The 17848-nt window shown below is 37.6% G+C and overlaps 1 protein-coding gene and 1 long non-coding RNA gene across 2 annotated transcripts in view; both read left to right on the top strand.

Moving 5' to 3' along the window:
- Positions 1 to 6845: 6845 nt before the first annotated feature.
- The window catches only part of LOC145901533 (NACHT, LRR and PYD domains-containing protein 1b allele 5-like), a 31093-nt gene continuing 20090 nt past the window's right edge, over positions 6846 to 17848 (top strand). The window contains exons 1-2 of the mRNA XM_082989253.1: positions 6846 to 6986; positions 7112 to 7213. Coding sequence (XP_082845379.1) covers positions 6905 to 6986; positions 7112 to 7213 — 184 coding nt within the window. The 5' untranslated portion in view covers positions 6846 to 6904. The remainder of the gene's footprint in view (positions 6987 to 7111; positions 7214 to 17848) is intronic.
- LOC145903814 (uncharacterized) lies at positions 10342 to 11152 on the top strand. Its single transcript, XR_014402695.1, has 3 exons — positions 10342 to 10447; positions 10634 to 10801; positions 10884 to 11152. It is a non-coding gene; the product is annotated as an uncharacterized LOC145903814 (long non-coding RNA).

Here is a 17848-nt window from a genome sequence, read left to right as displayed (position 1 = left end):
GGATGGTTTTCGTTTTAATTAAACCCGAACCGGAAGTGAACGGATTTTAGTCAAATCTGAACCTTCTTGGAATCGATGCGGCTTTAATTCGATAAGTCAAAATATATGTATCTATCATCACAAAACAGTAAAAACTTTCGGACATTTGTTTTCATAAAGTTCTTGCCTTTTTACGCTGCTCACGTTTAAAGTTTTAAAGCACGTTCAACTAATTCTAAACCTTTGAACCGCACTAAAATGGTAAAGAGAACCGGAACTGAAACAAAAACCATGGTGTACAAATATTTCGAACACGAACCTGAACAAAAAATTTGTTAAACAAATCTGACACCCTGCCTTTCAATTTTCCATAAAGTAAAGCAATTGAACAACACGGGTTCCGTGTAGCGATTAGGGCAAACACGGGCGTTCGTCATTTTTGAGCCCGCACACAAGCAACCGTTGTTTTAAACAGAAAAGATGGCAAAAAAAAAATGTTGAAGAGATAGTTTGTGATGTAACGCTTGCCTTGCTGCCTGAGCAAAATATTTGTTTGTCGCTGACGTCAATACACAAGCGCTTACGGCTTCTCCCTTATCTTAATCAAACAATACGTCAAATGAGAGGGGACCATATTTGGGCATATCATGGTATGAGCAAAGTTCAGGGTTTCAATACATGACAGGTCGTAACATCACCACGTATTGTTTGTAGAACTGCGTACACAAAACCTTACTTTAAAACTCGTGTTTAGCGTTCTACTTAATCAGTGACTGACCTAATCACTGTGAAAGTGATAAAAGTCTTCAATTATAGCGGACAATCGGGCAGATTAATATTTGTATAATAACGTTGATTTTGACTTGTCGTTTACGATGCCTAAAACCTGGGTTAATTTAATAACGTAAAAGCCTTTTAGCTGAGCCGCGCGCTATCAAGGTAGCTCTGCTTAATGATTGTCCCTGAGTAACAAAAACCACACTGCAACCGTTTCCGTTGCTCATTTTTTTGTGTCCAAGTTTTTTTTTATGTTTTTTTTTTGTGCAGAAAATCTGTTACTTTTCTTAGAATGTGATCTTGTGTCTCTGATTGCATATTTTCTGTTTGTATGATGGCATATGTTTATGTTAGTTTGAGAAGGACAAGTTGTGCTTTGTATTTAGAAAACCAACATGTTCTGTTTGTAAACCAGCATCATTTGTGAGTGTTTAGTGAAGTCTTGAAGTATACCGAAAGTATACAGGATACGCACATACATGAAACCTTAGCAGAGGAGAAGGTTAATGTGTAGGCATCAATTAAAACATCTTTTCCCTGTAAAGGTTGATGTAGGGTTAGCTTTAATCTTTGGAAAAAATGTTTGATTATCCGTTATGACTTTAACACAGAAGCGCTTGCAGCTTCTCCCATTCTTATCTTAATCAAACAAAATGAGAGGGGACCACGTTTGAGCCTGTCGCGGCATGAACAAAGTTCATGAGTTTAATACATGTTTATTGCTTGCGACATGTTTATTGCTTGCTCGATAAAATCCAATCCCCACGGGGTCCAATTTGCCACACTACAGGTTACGTCGTGTCAGCATAGCGTGATCCAAACTACAGGTTACTTCGTGTCACTCCAGTGCGTTCTTTCGTGTACACTAAAGAGTAATCACATTGTGTGGATTTTTAACTATGTAGTTGACAGAGGTAAAACTTCGGTTATCACAATAAAGTAAAAGCCTTTTCTTTGCCGAACGCTTCCAGGGTAGCGCTGTCATATAGTAATGCCTTGATAACTATGTTCATGTTTGTTTGTGTCCAAGTTCTTTTTTTATGTGCAAAATTTGTAACTTGTACTTGAGATGGCCGGTTGCTATGTTATTTTGAAAGAGACAAATTGTGCTCATTATTTTTGGAAAACCAACGTTTTTAGTAAGTGAGCAAGTTGAGCGATATAGGGAGAAAGTGTCTGGACTATTTGGCAATAGTACTCTGCATGGTAATCCTCATTAAAACGATTAAGTTTGATATAATTCTATTGCTTCTGTTGTACTCCACATTTTCAACGGCATATCGGTTGTTTTGAGATGGGTTAAAGAGGGTTTATGCAGAGATCCTTATTCAATAATGATGACAGTTTTACACGAGATTGTAATCTAACCAGAACTTTTAAATCTGCCGGAAAGGACAATTATCGCAGTAAATTCAATTTCTTCAACAACATGCGTAAATTTCGATGAACATAAATTTTATTAAAATATTTTTGTCCATCAGTGTAAAGAGCGGCGTCACTAATCATTTTTGAAAAATTCAAACACGTGAAAGTGGAAGGGGTTAATTCGTACACAGGAACCTTTCCTCTGTGAACGCAAAGTTTGTTTGTCGGAAAGTTTGTTTGTCGGTTATGACGTCAAGGCAAGCGCTTAAAGCTGTGCCCATTCTTATGTTAATCAAACAATTTGTCAAACGTGAGGAGACATGTATGGGCATATCATGGTATGAAGGATTTCAACGCATGGAACATTCCCACCCCTTTCTGACGTAAAAAAACTTGAAGTACGTAACTATCGATCCTAACTAGTGATTGCCCTAATGCCCGTGAAAGATCCTGAAAGTCTGTATAAACTGCATCAGACCAGTTATATGTATTATAAAGATAAATTTTTATGTAAACAATATGTCACGAGCAATAACGTTGTATCAAACATGCATATGGTGTCATGTCTAGTCTTCAGCACAGAACTAGACAGAGAAACACTGTATTACCGAGAGTCACATAAAATTCGAATCAGTGCCGCGTTTAACCCTTGGGCATATGGTTGCACACCATTGACTTACAATATCTATACAAGGATATTAATACACTTTCGGTGTGTATAGAGACAAGACATAGTAGACAAGAAAAGGAATGGGTGGTGGTAAATACGTGTTTTTTTTTGCTGTCTATGTGAGTCGGCACTGCTCCCGCCGCTACAAGCACAATCCATACATCAGCTAAACGATGACTCGGTGGTCGGAATACCTAACACATGAGCGATCAGTAAACTTTGTTTTAATATGTCTTTCACGTGGCTTGAATGAAAATATTGACATCGTTTAAAACGAAAAAGATTCTCTGATGTTACTAGGATTTAAAAAATATAAAGAACAAACATCCTGCTTGAAGAAGCGACTAACTTAAACGTTAAAAAATAACGAAAGAATATTTTAAGTTAGCTGTAAGTCACTAAATTTACTAAAACAATTCGTGTGATAATTTTCAAATGAAACAGTTTTCAGTTTGCAACATTGTTTTTCATGGCTGATTTCCGTGACTGTTTAAGATAAACTTTTATTAATTAACGCACAAGTTAAGACTATTTATTGAGTAACATACAAGATAATGAAAGTATAATGCAAAATGCTTGTTGTATGCGAACCGATATGCGTAATTTTTTTCCTTTCCTAAGACTGCTGTAGGATGTTGCAGAACGCGGTGTTATGCGTGTAAATAGTTTGTTTGTCCTTCATGACGTCAAACGCCCCACGACCACGACTGTGAATTAATGTCCCGTTGTTTAAAATATTGGAGACAAAGTTCGGGAAGAAAATTTTACCGAGCTCGATGTTAAACCCATTCAGTTTACGCCATAATACATTTTCACAAATCATGGTAATAAGCATGGTTAAGTCACATGATATGACGTCAAGTGTGGCGTCTTCTCATGATAATAGCTGGTATTAGTGATGTGACAAATCGTCTAATTATTTGGAAGTGTAAAACTCTCCGTAATAGAAAACTTGGGTAAAGCTTGATGTTGATGGACAATTGTGTTTTGTGTTTGTATTGGTTGAGTCGGTTTAATTAGCAGCAGGCCGCTGGTAAATTTACTATGTGAAATATCCTCCTCTTAAAGCATGTCGTCGAGTGACACAAAATGTGTATCCACCGGTTTAGTTGTCATTGTGGTCATCTTGAAGCGTTCACCTGCTTCAGGTGTCACGTGTAGCTGCTCCGTCAGCTGCCTTTCACAAAACGTCTAATTAGCTTCCGAGTCGAGTAAAGTAATCGATTCCACCCAACTTTCCATGCTTCCGATATGCACTGGTACAATATCGATATAATCGTGTCCCCTTCGAAGGTTCGCGTACTTATGAATGTCGGCTGTATTTGGTTCATGCGATGATTAATTTAATATAAGAGCCGCACTTCAGAGTTAAGATTAAACAAAAGTGTGTTTGTTGATTTATGAATAAATCAACAAACTTTACGGGTCATGTTTGGTTTGTTATTTGTATGCGTTTGGAAAGTTAAAGTAGGGTGAGTGATTAAATTTCACTAGTAGCAATGTAACTGGTCTTTTTTCACGTGAAACTGTTTTGTATGAGAGACGACGATTTAGGTTTATTTGTTGAAATACTAAACTTGTTCGCTCGTTGGTCTCATAACCAAATCACATCTAATTTGTCGCAAAGAATTAAAGCTGTGACATAACGTCCACATGAAAATATTTGTGAATGAAGATTTTGATTTTTCAAAAACCTAGTATTAGTGTCATTTGTCATTTTCGCCACATTCTCCCAACCTAAAGAATGTTTCCGTTGGGGCTATGTTTCTGTCGATCAATAAAACTCGGTTTGCTTGCGTTCCTTAACAGGGTCGGTTAATATCCAACTGGTCGCCCAATCAGAGAGCACCGGGCTCTGTTTGCTTGCGTTCCCTAACAGTCCAACTGGGTCGGTGAATATCCAACGGGTCGTCGGTTTGCATCTTTTTGCTTTTTGGGACACAAACGTGGCCACACGCAGGTAGGCCAATGATCTCTACTCCATCTTACTGATTGGATCGCACACTTTGGTCTTCAGGGAAGGTCATCGTTGATGGATGCCAGGAACAAATGTTATTTAACCTGATCCATCGCTTCGATACTTTCGCAGCACAATTCGAAAGTTGAAATATTCCACTAGATCATCGCCAGATCACAGCGGAGGTGGTTGTATTTAAACGTTAAGACTCACTGTAAAAAGACCGTTATAAAAAGACACCACACCCGGGTATTGCTCAGTGGGTGTGGTGACAGGGCCCTGGCTGATCGGCAAGTTATTACGCAATAATCTCGACAGCGCGGGAATTGAGCATAGTGAGATTTGAGGGGCGACCCCTTATTACTAAATACAACCCTATAGAGACCCAAATAAGGTCATTACCCTAACCCTGTCTACCTAATTCAGAGATAGCCCGGAACCTGCAATAACGGCTCACCATTGAGGCCAAAATACCTCACACTATGGTTTCACTAAACGGGCATCTGACTATAATAAAACGAACTGGTAACAAAAACTGCGATGAAAATTACCCACAATACCACTGAGCCCTTCGGTACAAAATTCTCACTTGGCAACAACCACTGTATAGTGCGACGCCCATCTCAAAACCAGCGGGTTGTTCACGCAGCACTCCTTGCACCGGCCAATAAACCAATCAATGACTTGCAAGTGATCCAATAAAGCGTTACGGGATGTGGCAAACGTAGAAATAGACAAGAGCGCAAAAATAATACAAAGGGGCAATTTGGTAAAACGTTAGTGCAGGAAACCGATGAAAAACAAAATATTGCAATGTGTTGTGCGCAAACGTAATAAAGACTGCTTTAAATAAACAACAGAGATATTCAAAGAAAGCAAAAAGAAGGGCATTAGTGCCGTGTGTCATTTTCGCCACAGTTAATAAGGATGTATGAGTTAAAAAATCATCTGTCTTCCGTGTACATAAGATTGGTTTGTCAGCTGTGACGTCAAATGTTCCAGCGCATTCAGCTTCGCTTTTATGTTTTCTGATCAAACAAATCGGGAAACTGGGGAAGCCAAAGTTCAGACCCGCCATGAAACAACATGTTTGTGTCACGTAAGCGGCGTCAAAAGCACTGCTTTTTTCCTTAAGACCGATTAGTAGTAATGCAAAGTTAAGTGTAGGTACATATATTGGCCATATGGCGTATTTTAAAGATTCAAATAGTATTGAATTAATGATATCTGGAAAGAAATATTTATGAGCAATAAACAAGAAAAAGTTGGGCAATATACGAGAAAATATGTCAAACAAGCAAATGTGTGTAGACAGGTCATTGCGGAAACAAACATGACTGTACTAAAAATTACTCCTCCGGAAAGTAGTGCAGACCTACATTATGCTGATTTGAAGATCAATACCAATCAATAGAGTTTAAAGTGTATGTAGTCGGCAAAACACCAATCTTAACAAAAACTGCTCGTTACTAGAGGTAAACATCGTTTTATGAGTCGTGCCATGACGCCAGTCTCAATTCAGGAGAATTATAGGAAGCTTAAAAGTTCAGCGGACTTAGTACTCGATAAACTGTAGTTTAAGCTATTCGAAAATCCTTTCTAACACCAATTTCATTAATTTGGAATAATATCACTAATCAACACTTTAAAAATCGACCCAGTATAAAAACAATACATAATTTCTTTTGTTTTTTGGGGGGAATATTTTTATGTTTACTCAATAGCGCCACCTATAGTTAGCGTCATCAGTCGTCTGCGCAACGATAATTGACATCGCAAACTAGCCCAGATAGCGACCGAACTTAGTAAAAAGTGTTATTTAACTTTGGTAAACTGTAAACATCTACTTGTTAAAAAAAAGTAATTTCAGAAGGGCATTTAACATAGAATTTCTTATTTGTTATTGTATGCACATACTGTGGTAGTTTCTGCTACCAGCGTTGGTGTGTGAGATTAATGCTGATAAACAACCAAAGTCAGTTGTTGGCGGTGGTAGATATTTTGGTGATATGGTCGTTGACTTATTTGCAACTATATGACAAAATCTTATGTTAGTGATACTGAATGACTTTAGTTCTGTTTTTGTTTGCAGTTAAAATTTTTGTTATGTTTTGATATTGCTTCACATTTGAAAGAAGCTACAGCCAACACTCATCATGTCGAGTCCTGAAGCCCCGAGGAAACCAATGCCAGACACAAAACGTGTGGCCGATTTTGAAACAGAACCACAGAGACCAGGTAGGAAGTGTGTTTGAACAACTAATTTCTCAACCACGTTATGGTACTATTGTTCAAAATAACTCATTTCTGCAGTTTCTGCGCTCCTCTTTGCTTGATATCTATTAAATTAGGTGTTTTACCAGGTCCTTCACAGCAATTATCAACACAGAGAGCAAACATAGTTGATAGCATTGTTGGAGTTCAGGGTGATGTGAATATTACAAAAAATTTCTACAATACACCAGGTATTACAAATACACGTCATTATAGTTAACAACCACTGGACATGCCCATAGAGAAAAACATCCATTTGTAAATTATGTTTATGTTCCGTTTTTAAAGTTAGCAGCTTTATAGCTCAAGTGGGTAATTGCACAGACTTCGATTTATATAATTCTGTTGCAAATTCAAACAAAGACAAGTAAACAAATATGTAATGTTCTCTGTCCCCAACTGGTATTAAAATAAGGTGGTGTACTTGAGTAGTTCAGTTTTCTGCTAACTGAAAATAGAATATTTTTGTACTAAGATTCATCAAAGAGCAAAGCAGATGATCAACAAGATGAAGGTAAAGTAATATGATTACTGTAACTCATAGGTTAGGGATACATTTAAAAAATTTAGCCTACAAAGATTTTTAATCAGAAGGGGTGGCAATTAGTTTTGGTCGCATACATTTTTGTAAGTACAAAATTTTTGTAAAAATTTATTGAAGCAGTGTCTATACCATACCATAAAACAAATAAAATGTTTTTGTTCTCCCAAAACTTAGCCAGTTGAACCGCAAACTTGGAATTACATCTTGCTACATAAAGTGTGTGTTCACTGGTCTTTTTTGCCTGCAGAGAAAATGCAGCTCAAAGCCATCGAAATCATCAAAAATCAACAGAATGATCTTAAGGCTGTGGTTCCTCTTCCTGGTTTATGTGAAGAGGGAGTTCCAGATGTCAATCCTTCCCTAGAGGTCATTGACTTCTACAGAGGCGTCGATACCAAAAATGAAAGGTCACATTTGCCACCAACAGCAAAGGACAAAGTGGATCAAGGTCAGGGCAAACCCCTAACATTTGAGGAGTTGATTTCCACAATTGACAAAGGTGATCAATTTCTTGCAATTAGTGGCGCAGCGGGATCAGGGAAAAGCACCATGTCCAAGAAACTGTTTAAACGCATGAAAAAGAAGTATTTGGTGGTGCATCTAAGTTTCATGTATTTAAACTTTGGAGATGAAAAACTAACACTGCAAGAGCTTCTACTTGATAGACAGTTTCCTGATGTTGAACAAACTGTACGAGATGCTGCATTTAAATGGATGAAAAAAAATCCCCAAAAATGTGTTTTATTATTTGATGGATTAGATCAGGCAACATGGTCACTAGAAAATATGACAGCTATAAGTGCAAGTTACGAAAATTGTTTGACAGTTCAACAGCTTGTTGCCAATCTCTGCGGAAAAACCTTCTTCAAAAAATCATCTTTGATATTTACGTCCCGCCCCCATTCCCTGCTCACAATTCCTGTGGAAATTCGTCCAAAATCCATCATTAATGCCCATGATTTCTCTGCAGAAAACATGAAAAAGCTTTTTTATTTTTATGGTCGTGAAAAAGCAAGTGAACTGTGGACAAAACTTGCAACTGAATCTGCAGAAGTGCTAAATTTTTGTCGCAATCCATTACTTTTGCAATTTGTTTTGTATGCCAGTTTGTTTGGTGACAAAAACAGTTGTGGCACAATTACCAACATATTTAATGCTGTTTTGCAACAACTTGATGTGGCAGAACATACGAAGGACAAGGATACAAACTTTGTGAAAAAAGCCCTTGGCCAAATGGCGTATAATGGAAAGGCTCGTAAAACTGTTGTGTTTACCCATACAGACCTCTCTGAAGTGGGTCTTGATTATATCAAAGTACAAAATGTTATAATCAAACTACCCAAGTATTCCTGGCTACCACAGCGAAAAGTTTTTGATGGTGCCGAAGCAATTTTTTACTACACACATGAAACTCTGCAGGAATTCCTCGGGGCTTACTACATTTCCTTCTTCATGCCAGATAAAGAGTTTGACAAAATTCTGAAAGAATTGGTTAGAAACGCACACTGGGCCATGACGCGACGGTTTACTTGTGGCCTTTTGCTTGGAGAGACAAGTGGTATGTAAAGCAGTCAAAACCATTGTTATATAAATTACATTTGCTTTGTTGATATATTTATTTTCTATACAGCTACAAGAAGTGACAACGGTGAGGCTGGTTATGAGTCTAAGTGTGGTGCTACTTCTGTTGGCAACGTCACAGATTCAGGGAGTCAGCAAACAGGTATGCAGACCAATGTTGCTCACATTTTTACACTTATGTTATGTCACCAAAATAAGATCATGTCTTTCCATCCACATAAGTCAGTACCATAGAACCACATATTAATGCACCTAAAGCTTGAATACAGACCTGTACAGAAATGACAATTACATTTGGATGCAAAAACATTAAGTAAAAGTCATTTGTAAAGAAAAATTCATGTCTACAATTCTATTTTTCCTAAAAATGTGTTTGATTTTTCAGGCAATAGTGGTAACTTATTGGATGCACTTTCAAGATTTTTCTGTTTGCATCCGAAGCATCATGGAGTGCTGCGTGAGTACACGATATAAATGCAGATTGGATTAAAGCTTGTTAATGCACAGGTTCCGCTCAGCTTTAAGAAACAGTTGCTGTGTTTCTAGAAAACAAAGGCAAAAACAAACCGTCCTACCAAATACATGTCAACAGTTTTATTGCAAATGTTGTTGTTTCTTGTTTTCCAGACAAACGTGCGAAATTATTGGATGCGCTTTCAAGATATCTCAAATCTCGACCCAAGCATTACAATCTACTGAGTGAGTAAATGATATGAATGCCAACAGTTTAATGCGTGTTTGTAAACACAACATTTATTTGCGTAACAATAGGTGGGTTTGTTACGTCACACAGTCATTGTTTGAACCGAACACTCAATGCAATTTTTTTTAGTTGTGATTAAATGTTGTGGAGGAAAGACGCGTTTATTTCTGTCGTGTAATTTTTATATTTTCTGATAATTTAAACGTTTTATATTGGATTGATTTGTTGGTTCTTGTGTTGATTAAATCCGACTTAAACGTGGGGAATTCTGTGCAAGAATAAAGTAAGTTTAGTTTAAGTGATTTTATTAAAACTGGAAACCAGACATCTGCTTTTTAATAAACTTTCTCCTGTTTTGTTTCAGATTTTTTTCTGGATTTGAGAGAAGTCAAAAAATGCCACCAAGAAAAAATCGCCAGGTTTTGTCCTCGGAAGTTGAATTTTCGCTTCACCCGACTTCACTCAATCGTTCAGGTTTTGGAGGAATTTTTACCAAAAGTTACAAGAAACGATTTGTGGCTGTGGCTGGGGGAATGCAACCTGAACTCCGAAGATTTAACGATTATTTGTGAAGCAATAAAAAGAATGAAACAAAAGGTTTGTTTGTGTTTTTATTTATTTTGTAACCAAGATTCTGTTTTAAATCCCTGACATTTTTTGCAAAAGTTTATTTATTTAAAGAAAAAACACGGAATCGTTTTAGTTTTGGGATAAAATCTTGCTTCTTCCTGGTTCAAATAGTGTAGAAATATTTCCAACAAACAATGTTTTTATTTTAAATAGTTGAGAGTTCTCGACCTGAATGGAAACGAGTTTCGCGAAAAAGACGACGTGAAAAAAATTTGTGAGATTTTACCGAAGGTTGGGGAGGAGTTGGGTCTGTTTGGGTGCAAAATGGATCCAGAGTCGATTAAGATGGTGGAGGACGCACTTGCTAATATGGAAAACCCTGTGAGGATTTAATTTATATTTGTGTAAAAACATTTATTTGTGGAAATTTCATAAAATTTAAACTTTTTGTGACTTTTTTCAGCCGAAAGTTTTTGGTTTGGATGAAGGTTATCAGTTCCTCGTCTCATTCTATCCAGTTTCCAGTGGTTCGGATTGAAGCAGAATCTCAACACGAAAACTATTTCCTGTTCCCGAATTATTTGTGTTTTGTTTTCGTGATTTCAGCAACTAGCAACTGTGATATTCATACTATTGTGACTTGCTTACATTTATTACGTAACAAGTTTTTGTTTAATGAGCTTTATACGGTAACCCATACTCCTCAAAATACGTTGGGTTCTATAGCCCGGTGCGCCTTATGTATGAACAAAACACTAATCAAAGCAATTTATTGACAGTGCGCCTTATAATCGGGTGCGCCTTATGGTCCGTAAAATACATATGTGCAACACGTTGCTACGTAGGCTAGGTATATACCAAAATTGGCGCAAGTTAGATGTTGTGTCAGTTTGTACACCGTTTCTGTTATGGTTTCCAAAAGTAACGTTTGAATTGTCATTTTATTTGGATAATAAAAGCAAAATACATTAATAATCTTTTTGCTGATCATGGAATCTCAGAGTTGTGCCCATTAGTGATTTTGTATTAGCCTCCAAACACTTTTCTGCACATTGCCTTTTGTTATTAGAACTGCTTTACCAGCTTCCACAGAGCTAAGTTTTTCCGCAACAAAACATTCAGTCAGTCTCCAATCCTGACCGTACATTACCTTGCATCAGCTAACGCATTTGTTTAACAATTGAATAATTTTGCAGTCAGCCTTCATGTGTTGCCAAACACCAGCAATTGTTCTGGCAAAAAAAGGAAAACTGACCAAATGTGGGTAAATGTAGAGAACCTTAAACGCTCGATTGCTCTAGGCCAGTGCTTTTCAACCTTTTTACAGACTGTCCGCACTTTTTTTCATCCGCACAACTAGTCACAAGAGATGACAAAATATTTTGAAAACGTTTTAAAAAAAGAAACATACATCGACATTTATTTATTCAAAATGTTTAATCAAATCAATGACTATAGCCTGCTGCTGAATACTTGTTGCTATTTCAGTCCAATTTGGGACAATGTCTTGCTCCAATGTTCTGCGCATTAAGTCATCTAGTGTCCCACCAAGAATGCAACTCCTTATTTTGTTATTAATATCCACATTCCACTCAATCCCTTTTCGGCTAAATATGTGGATGGATTTATCACAAGAACCTCGAGCGCTAATTTTACAAGTTTCTCGTAAGGGGTGACGATTGCTTTAATCCAAAATTCAGCTTGTTTTCCGGGACTAAAGAATGCTTGTTGCCACAGTTTTTTCTCCAAAGACCCGGGAGGTTGCTGTTCGCCAGACGGATTCAAAATCCACAGTTTTGATTGCAGGTCTGCAGCTTGATCACTGGGAAAGTAATGTTCCGAATTATCAATTAGTGTGTGCATATGGAAGGTCACTGTTTTTATGATACGTTGTTCAAAATTCTCCTTACTTTTTTCCCACTCACACGTAGACATGAAGGTTTGTAGAGTCTTCAGGTTTTCCAAGCTCTTATTCGTGTGGATTTCTTATTTCAAATTTTGTACCAAGACCTTAAACGAGCTGATTTTGGAAGTAGCTTCGAATATATCGATTTCACTGCCTTGAAGAGTGAGATTCAGCGTGTTTAATAAACTGAATATGTCAACAAGGTAGTCTAGTCTAGCAATCCAAAACAACTCTTGAAAAAAGATTGCATTGCGATCTTCCCGTCCAGTAAACCAAACAAGTAGTTCCTGACGCAGTTTCCACACTTTCTCTAACATTCTTCCACGAGATAGCCACCTCACTTCCGAATGTTAAGCAAGATGCTCATCACCTCCCATTTCTTTGACAAGTTCATCAAATGCACGACTCTTTTTGGCACTGCATAAAAATGATAAATAATTCCAAGTCGTCGGTCTGTTTCAAGTTTTTACGACATATATATTTCGCCTGTATGTGCAGGCATCATAGGTATCGCTAAAAAAACAACACAACAACGCAGTTAACCTACAGTAATACAAGTGTAAAAATACCTTACAAACTGACAATCAGATTTCACGATTAGGGAAGGTGCGGCTGAACTATCGGCTTTGGCTTGTTTGTGGGGACGCTCGATAAAACATAAATTTAAATACAAAAGGGAGGAAAAAACAAGCTGCAAACGATAGCGGTAAAAATGCCGGCGGTGCCTGAGGTAAAGTAAAGTTCTTCGCCATTTTCAAGGACATAATATCTCGCATCCAGAAACCTAACCATGACATTTAAACAAACACTTTGTAATGTTATTACAGTTGTATACACGATGTTAAATCTAATTCCCTGAATACGTAGTAGGGATGTAGCACAGGAATGCTATAAAAACCAATGGTTTGTACGTAGAAAGCGCGCCTTATAAAATGACCGACCATTTCCTTGTGGAGAGCTCCGACATTATCTGGTTGTTTCCGTTCGAAGCCAATCACAGTGAACATGTGTTTGTCGTTCATCGAATTGAATTTCATTCTTCGACAGGGACATAGACATGTTCGGATTGAGATTGTATTGCTGCTTGCAATGCCAAAAACACAGTGAGTTTGGCCATTAAAAAAACTAGGACCAAATATCGATTGTTGGCAAAAAACGGGCGTATATATTTTTACTTTCTGTTCTGGTATAAATGATTGTTTTTTTAATTTTCGTGCTTTTAATTCATAGAGCCAGATACAGCGGAAATTTAATAATTTTTTAAGCATAAAAAATTGCTAACTTGTGGTGTTTCAGCTAAGAGGGAATGAATTTATCCTCGCTGCGACCTTCGTTACTGTTGCGCACACCGCCTGTAGTTCACGGGTTCTCAATTCTTGTAGGTTTACTTGGATTCTCCTAATTCGTTTTGCGGCACACAAACTTCACTTGATGATTTGATTCGTGGCTAATCATGGTTTCCAAAGTTGTTCATTCATATTTAGTGTCATGGAGGAAAACGACAATTGCAGTGTTGGTCTACAACACTTTGGGTATAATATTTCGCGGGGAACCATGATTAGCCACGAATCAAATCATCAAGTGAAGTTTGTGTGCCGCAAAACGAATTAGGAGATTACCATTTTTTCGGGAATCTGAACTCTTTAACATATTGCTTACAACTGAAAATCTACAACGCAAATGAAGAAAAAGTATAGGCTAGCCGCTAGACTATAGCGTAATTAAAATTGCCACGGGCATAGACAAAACATTCAAACAAAAGTCCTTTTTGAAAACACAAACTTGTATTTGTATATTCAAAAAAGGTATATATATATTTTGTAGTTACTCCAACTGGATGCTTTTACGCAAAACGTATGATGCAATTCCCCTCTTTAGCTGATGTCTCGGTTTGTCGAAAGTGAACCGCTGTAAAAAATGCAGTTGTTTGTTTGCCGCCAGCATGTTTAGAAAATGGTAGAACGTATCTTACGTACCATACCAACAAGTAGAACGTACCTATTTTCTAAAATTCGGGGAAACCCCAAATTACGTCACAATGATGGTGAGATGAAGTTGGTTATGGCGTCACACCAAAAATTAATATGTTATAGATCTTCTCGTGAGAACGCATTTCAGTTTGAGTCTTTCTGAATAATGTCAGCGTACAGCGAGTACAGAGCAAAATTATTTTCTCGAACTAAGCAAGTTCGCAATTATCATTTACAAAGTGCGTGTATGTGTTCTTTGTATGATAACTATTTTGTTGAAGACCCACGACAAGTAATATAGCGCATGTTTTATATTGTGTGGTATGCTATTAAGTGTTACTAACAAATACAGTGACTTGTTCTTTTCAGTATTAAACAGTTTTTGTACATTAGTGTTTATTTCCAACAGAACACCATGAGGGGCATCTCTAAAATACGCGAACCACGCGAACCACGCGAACCACGCGAACCACGCGAACCACGCGAACCACGCGAACCACGCGAACCACGCGAACCACGCGAACCACGCGAACCACGCGTTACGAAAACTAACAAATTTTGTCATATTATTGTGTTTGTAAAACAAATTCAAAAACAAGCAACGACCACCGACCCAAGGTACAGTAACGAAGAAATAGCAATTTTTTTGTGAATTCAACTTAAACATAGAAATTTCATAAAGAGGTGAGAGGTTCGCGTACTTTAGAGATAATTTGGTTAGCGTGGATAACTCAGTTACAATGCCAATAGAGGTTCGCGTATTTTAGAGAGAATTTGGTTAGCGTGGATAACTCAGTTACAATGCCAAGAGAGGTTCGTGTATTTTAGAGAGAACTTGGTTAGCGTGGATAACTTAGTTACAATACCAAGAGAGGTTCGCGTATTTTAGAAAGAATTTGGTTAGCGTGGGTAACGTAGTTACAATACGAGTTAAGGTTCGCGTATTTTAGAAAGAATTTGGTTAGCGTGGGTAACGTAGTTACAATACGAGTTAAGGTTCGCGTATTTTAGAACCTCTCTTGGCATTGTTACTGAGCTATCCACGCTAACCAAATTCTCTCTAAAATACGCGAACCTCTCTTGGTATTGTAACTAAGTTATCCACGCTAACCAAGTTCTCTCCAAAATACACGAACCTCTCTTGGTATTGTAACTGAGTTATCCACGCTAACCAAATTCTTTCTAAAATACGCGAACCTCAACTCGTATTGTAACTACGTTACCCACGCTAACCAAATTCTTTCTAAAATACGCGAACCTCACTTGGTATTGTAACTAAGTTATCCACGGTAACCAAGTTCCCTCTAAAATACGCGAACCTCTATTGGCATTGTTACTGAGTTATCCACGCTAACCAAATTCTCTCTAAAATACGCGAACCTCTCACCCCTTTATGAAATTTCTATGTTTAAGTAGAACTCACAAAAAAATTGCTATTTCTTCGTTACTGTACCTTGGGTCGCTGGTCGTTGCTTGTTTTTGAATATGTTTTACAAACACAATAACATGACATAATTTCATAGCGCAGAGGGCGCTATGCAAAATTTGTTAGTTTTCGTTAACGTGTTGTTTGCGAGGTTCGCGAGGTTCCCATGGTTCTGGTGGTTCGCGTATTTTAGAGATGCCCCACCATGAGTGCAGAAACCTGCCTGGTACTATTGCTTGTAACCAGTGCTGCCTTGGTTGCTGCTGGACCTGAATGTATTAAGAACTGCTCCACTATCTCATCACATACTAGGCCTAATGTCAATACCCTGTACCCAATTTCTTGTACTATGGAGACAAAGCAGTGTAATGCCTTTTCAAATATATCCAGCCCACCAAGTCCGCCAAAGAAAGATTCTGAAAATGCTGAAGCCTGGTATCTTTATCCAAGTAATGGCGTCAACCGAATTGCCCTTAATTTTACATCGAAACGAGCACATGAAGGTTCTGTGGTAAACCTGCAAGGATATTACTTTGCAATACTTAATAATAGTGGCAATGTACTGAAGGAGATGTACTACTGTATACACACTGTCATGGAATTCAACCTTCACGTATTTGCCAAATTTTATTATGACTGTTATGGCACTGAACCTTCAGATTACATAAAACCTGGGTCAAGATTTAAAGTTTTCATTGCTAGCTTGCCCGAGTCTGGCCCATTGAAAAAAAGTGCATTGAAATGGATCAAAAATATACCTGGATGTAGTGACAAGCGTATGGCCAATGTTCAAGAATGCATTGATGAAAGATTAATAAGGTTTCGAGTCAAGCAATATGTGTGTCCCAATAGAACCATGATGATTGACTACAATGTCCCAAAAGGTCATGGAAACACTGCAGACATCATTCTTTGTTATGCTGAGATTTACAGATCAAGTTTTAATCATTGTGAAATGAAAGAGGCATTACATGACTTACCCCTATCAGGCAATGGTACTTCTTTGGTTTTGCCTGAAAATTTTGACATTAAGGCAAATATATCAGTTATGTTAAGAGGTTCCAATAGTAGACTCCAGTTAGCTTCATGTATTAAGTTTAAATGCCAAGAAGATTCAAGTCCACTTCCCATCATAATTGCCTTGTGTGCCGTATTGGGATTGGCAATCACTGTTGGTTTCTTCATTTTTATCAAACGAAGAAAATTAAAACAATTTGTCGAGTCGTCTTGTTATGAGAAAAAAGAAGAGCCTGCAGTTCCCACTGACGACAAAATTACCAAAATCCGAAATTATGAAATAGTGGTGGAATGTCAAACAATAAAAGAAGTAAGAACCGTCTGCATAACATTTGTTGAAGATCATAAAATGCACTCTGATGTTCTTAATGCATTTGCATCCTTTCTGCAAAATTACCTTGGATTCAAAGTAGTGTTTGAACTGTGGGAGCAAGAGGATATTTACAAGGATGCCTCAACTTGGATTGACAAAGCAGTAACAGAATCAGATAAGGTGATTCTTGTGTGGTCACCAAAGGCATTTGAAAGATGGACTAGTTTTAATAAAGGTGATTATGAAACAGAGCAACAGGATTTGTTCACTCCCATCTTAAAGCAAATTCAAAAAGATCTTATGTTTGCAAAGAATAAAGGAAAATACTTTTTCACCTTTTTTGACTACTGTTCTGAAAAGGACATCCCCGAAAAGTTCCGTGATATCACTTTCTGCCATTATCGGCTCATGCAGCAATTCAAAGAGCTTTACTTTCGCTTAATGGACAGAGAAATGTTTCAACCTGGGGCATGCATAAAGCTGAACAAAGTGGAACCCCAAAACTACTTCGACCAAAACGTAAACAAATATGGCCTTGCTTTAAAGACTTGAATTGATAAAATGTGTCAACTGGTGAAGGATAATCCAAATTGGTACGAAGCAAAATTGCCAACAACATTTGAAATAGAAACGTTGCCAAGTGAGCAGCGCAGCAGTGACGAACTGCTTATGGTGAATATGTTAAGTGTTGCACCTCCACCTCCACTGTTTATTTCAGTAGAGAGAAGCCCACAAAAATTTCTAGCACTGAATACTCCAGTTACAGAAGTTCCAATTGTTGCTGAGAAACCTCAAA

Source organism: Ascidia mentula, chromosome 5 (genome assembly GCF_947561715.1).
Source record: "Ascidia mentula chromosome 5, kaAscMent1.1, whole genome shotgun sequence".
Classification (NCBI taxonomy): Eukaryota; Metazoa; Chordata; class Ascidiacea; order Phlebobranchia; family Ascidiidae; genus Ascidia; species Ascidia mentula.
This window is presented reverse-complemented; position numbering and strand designations above follow the sequence as displayed.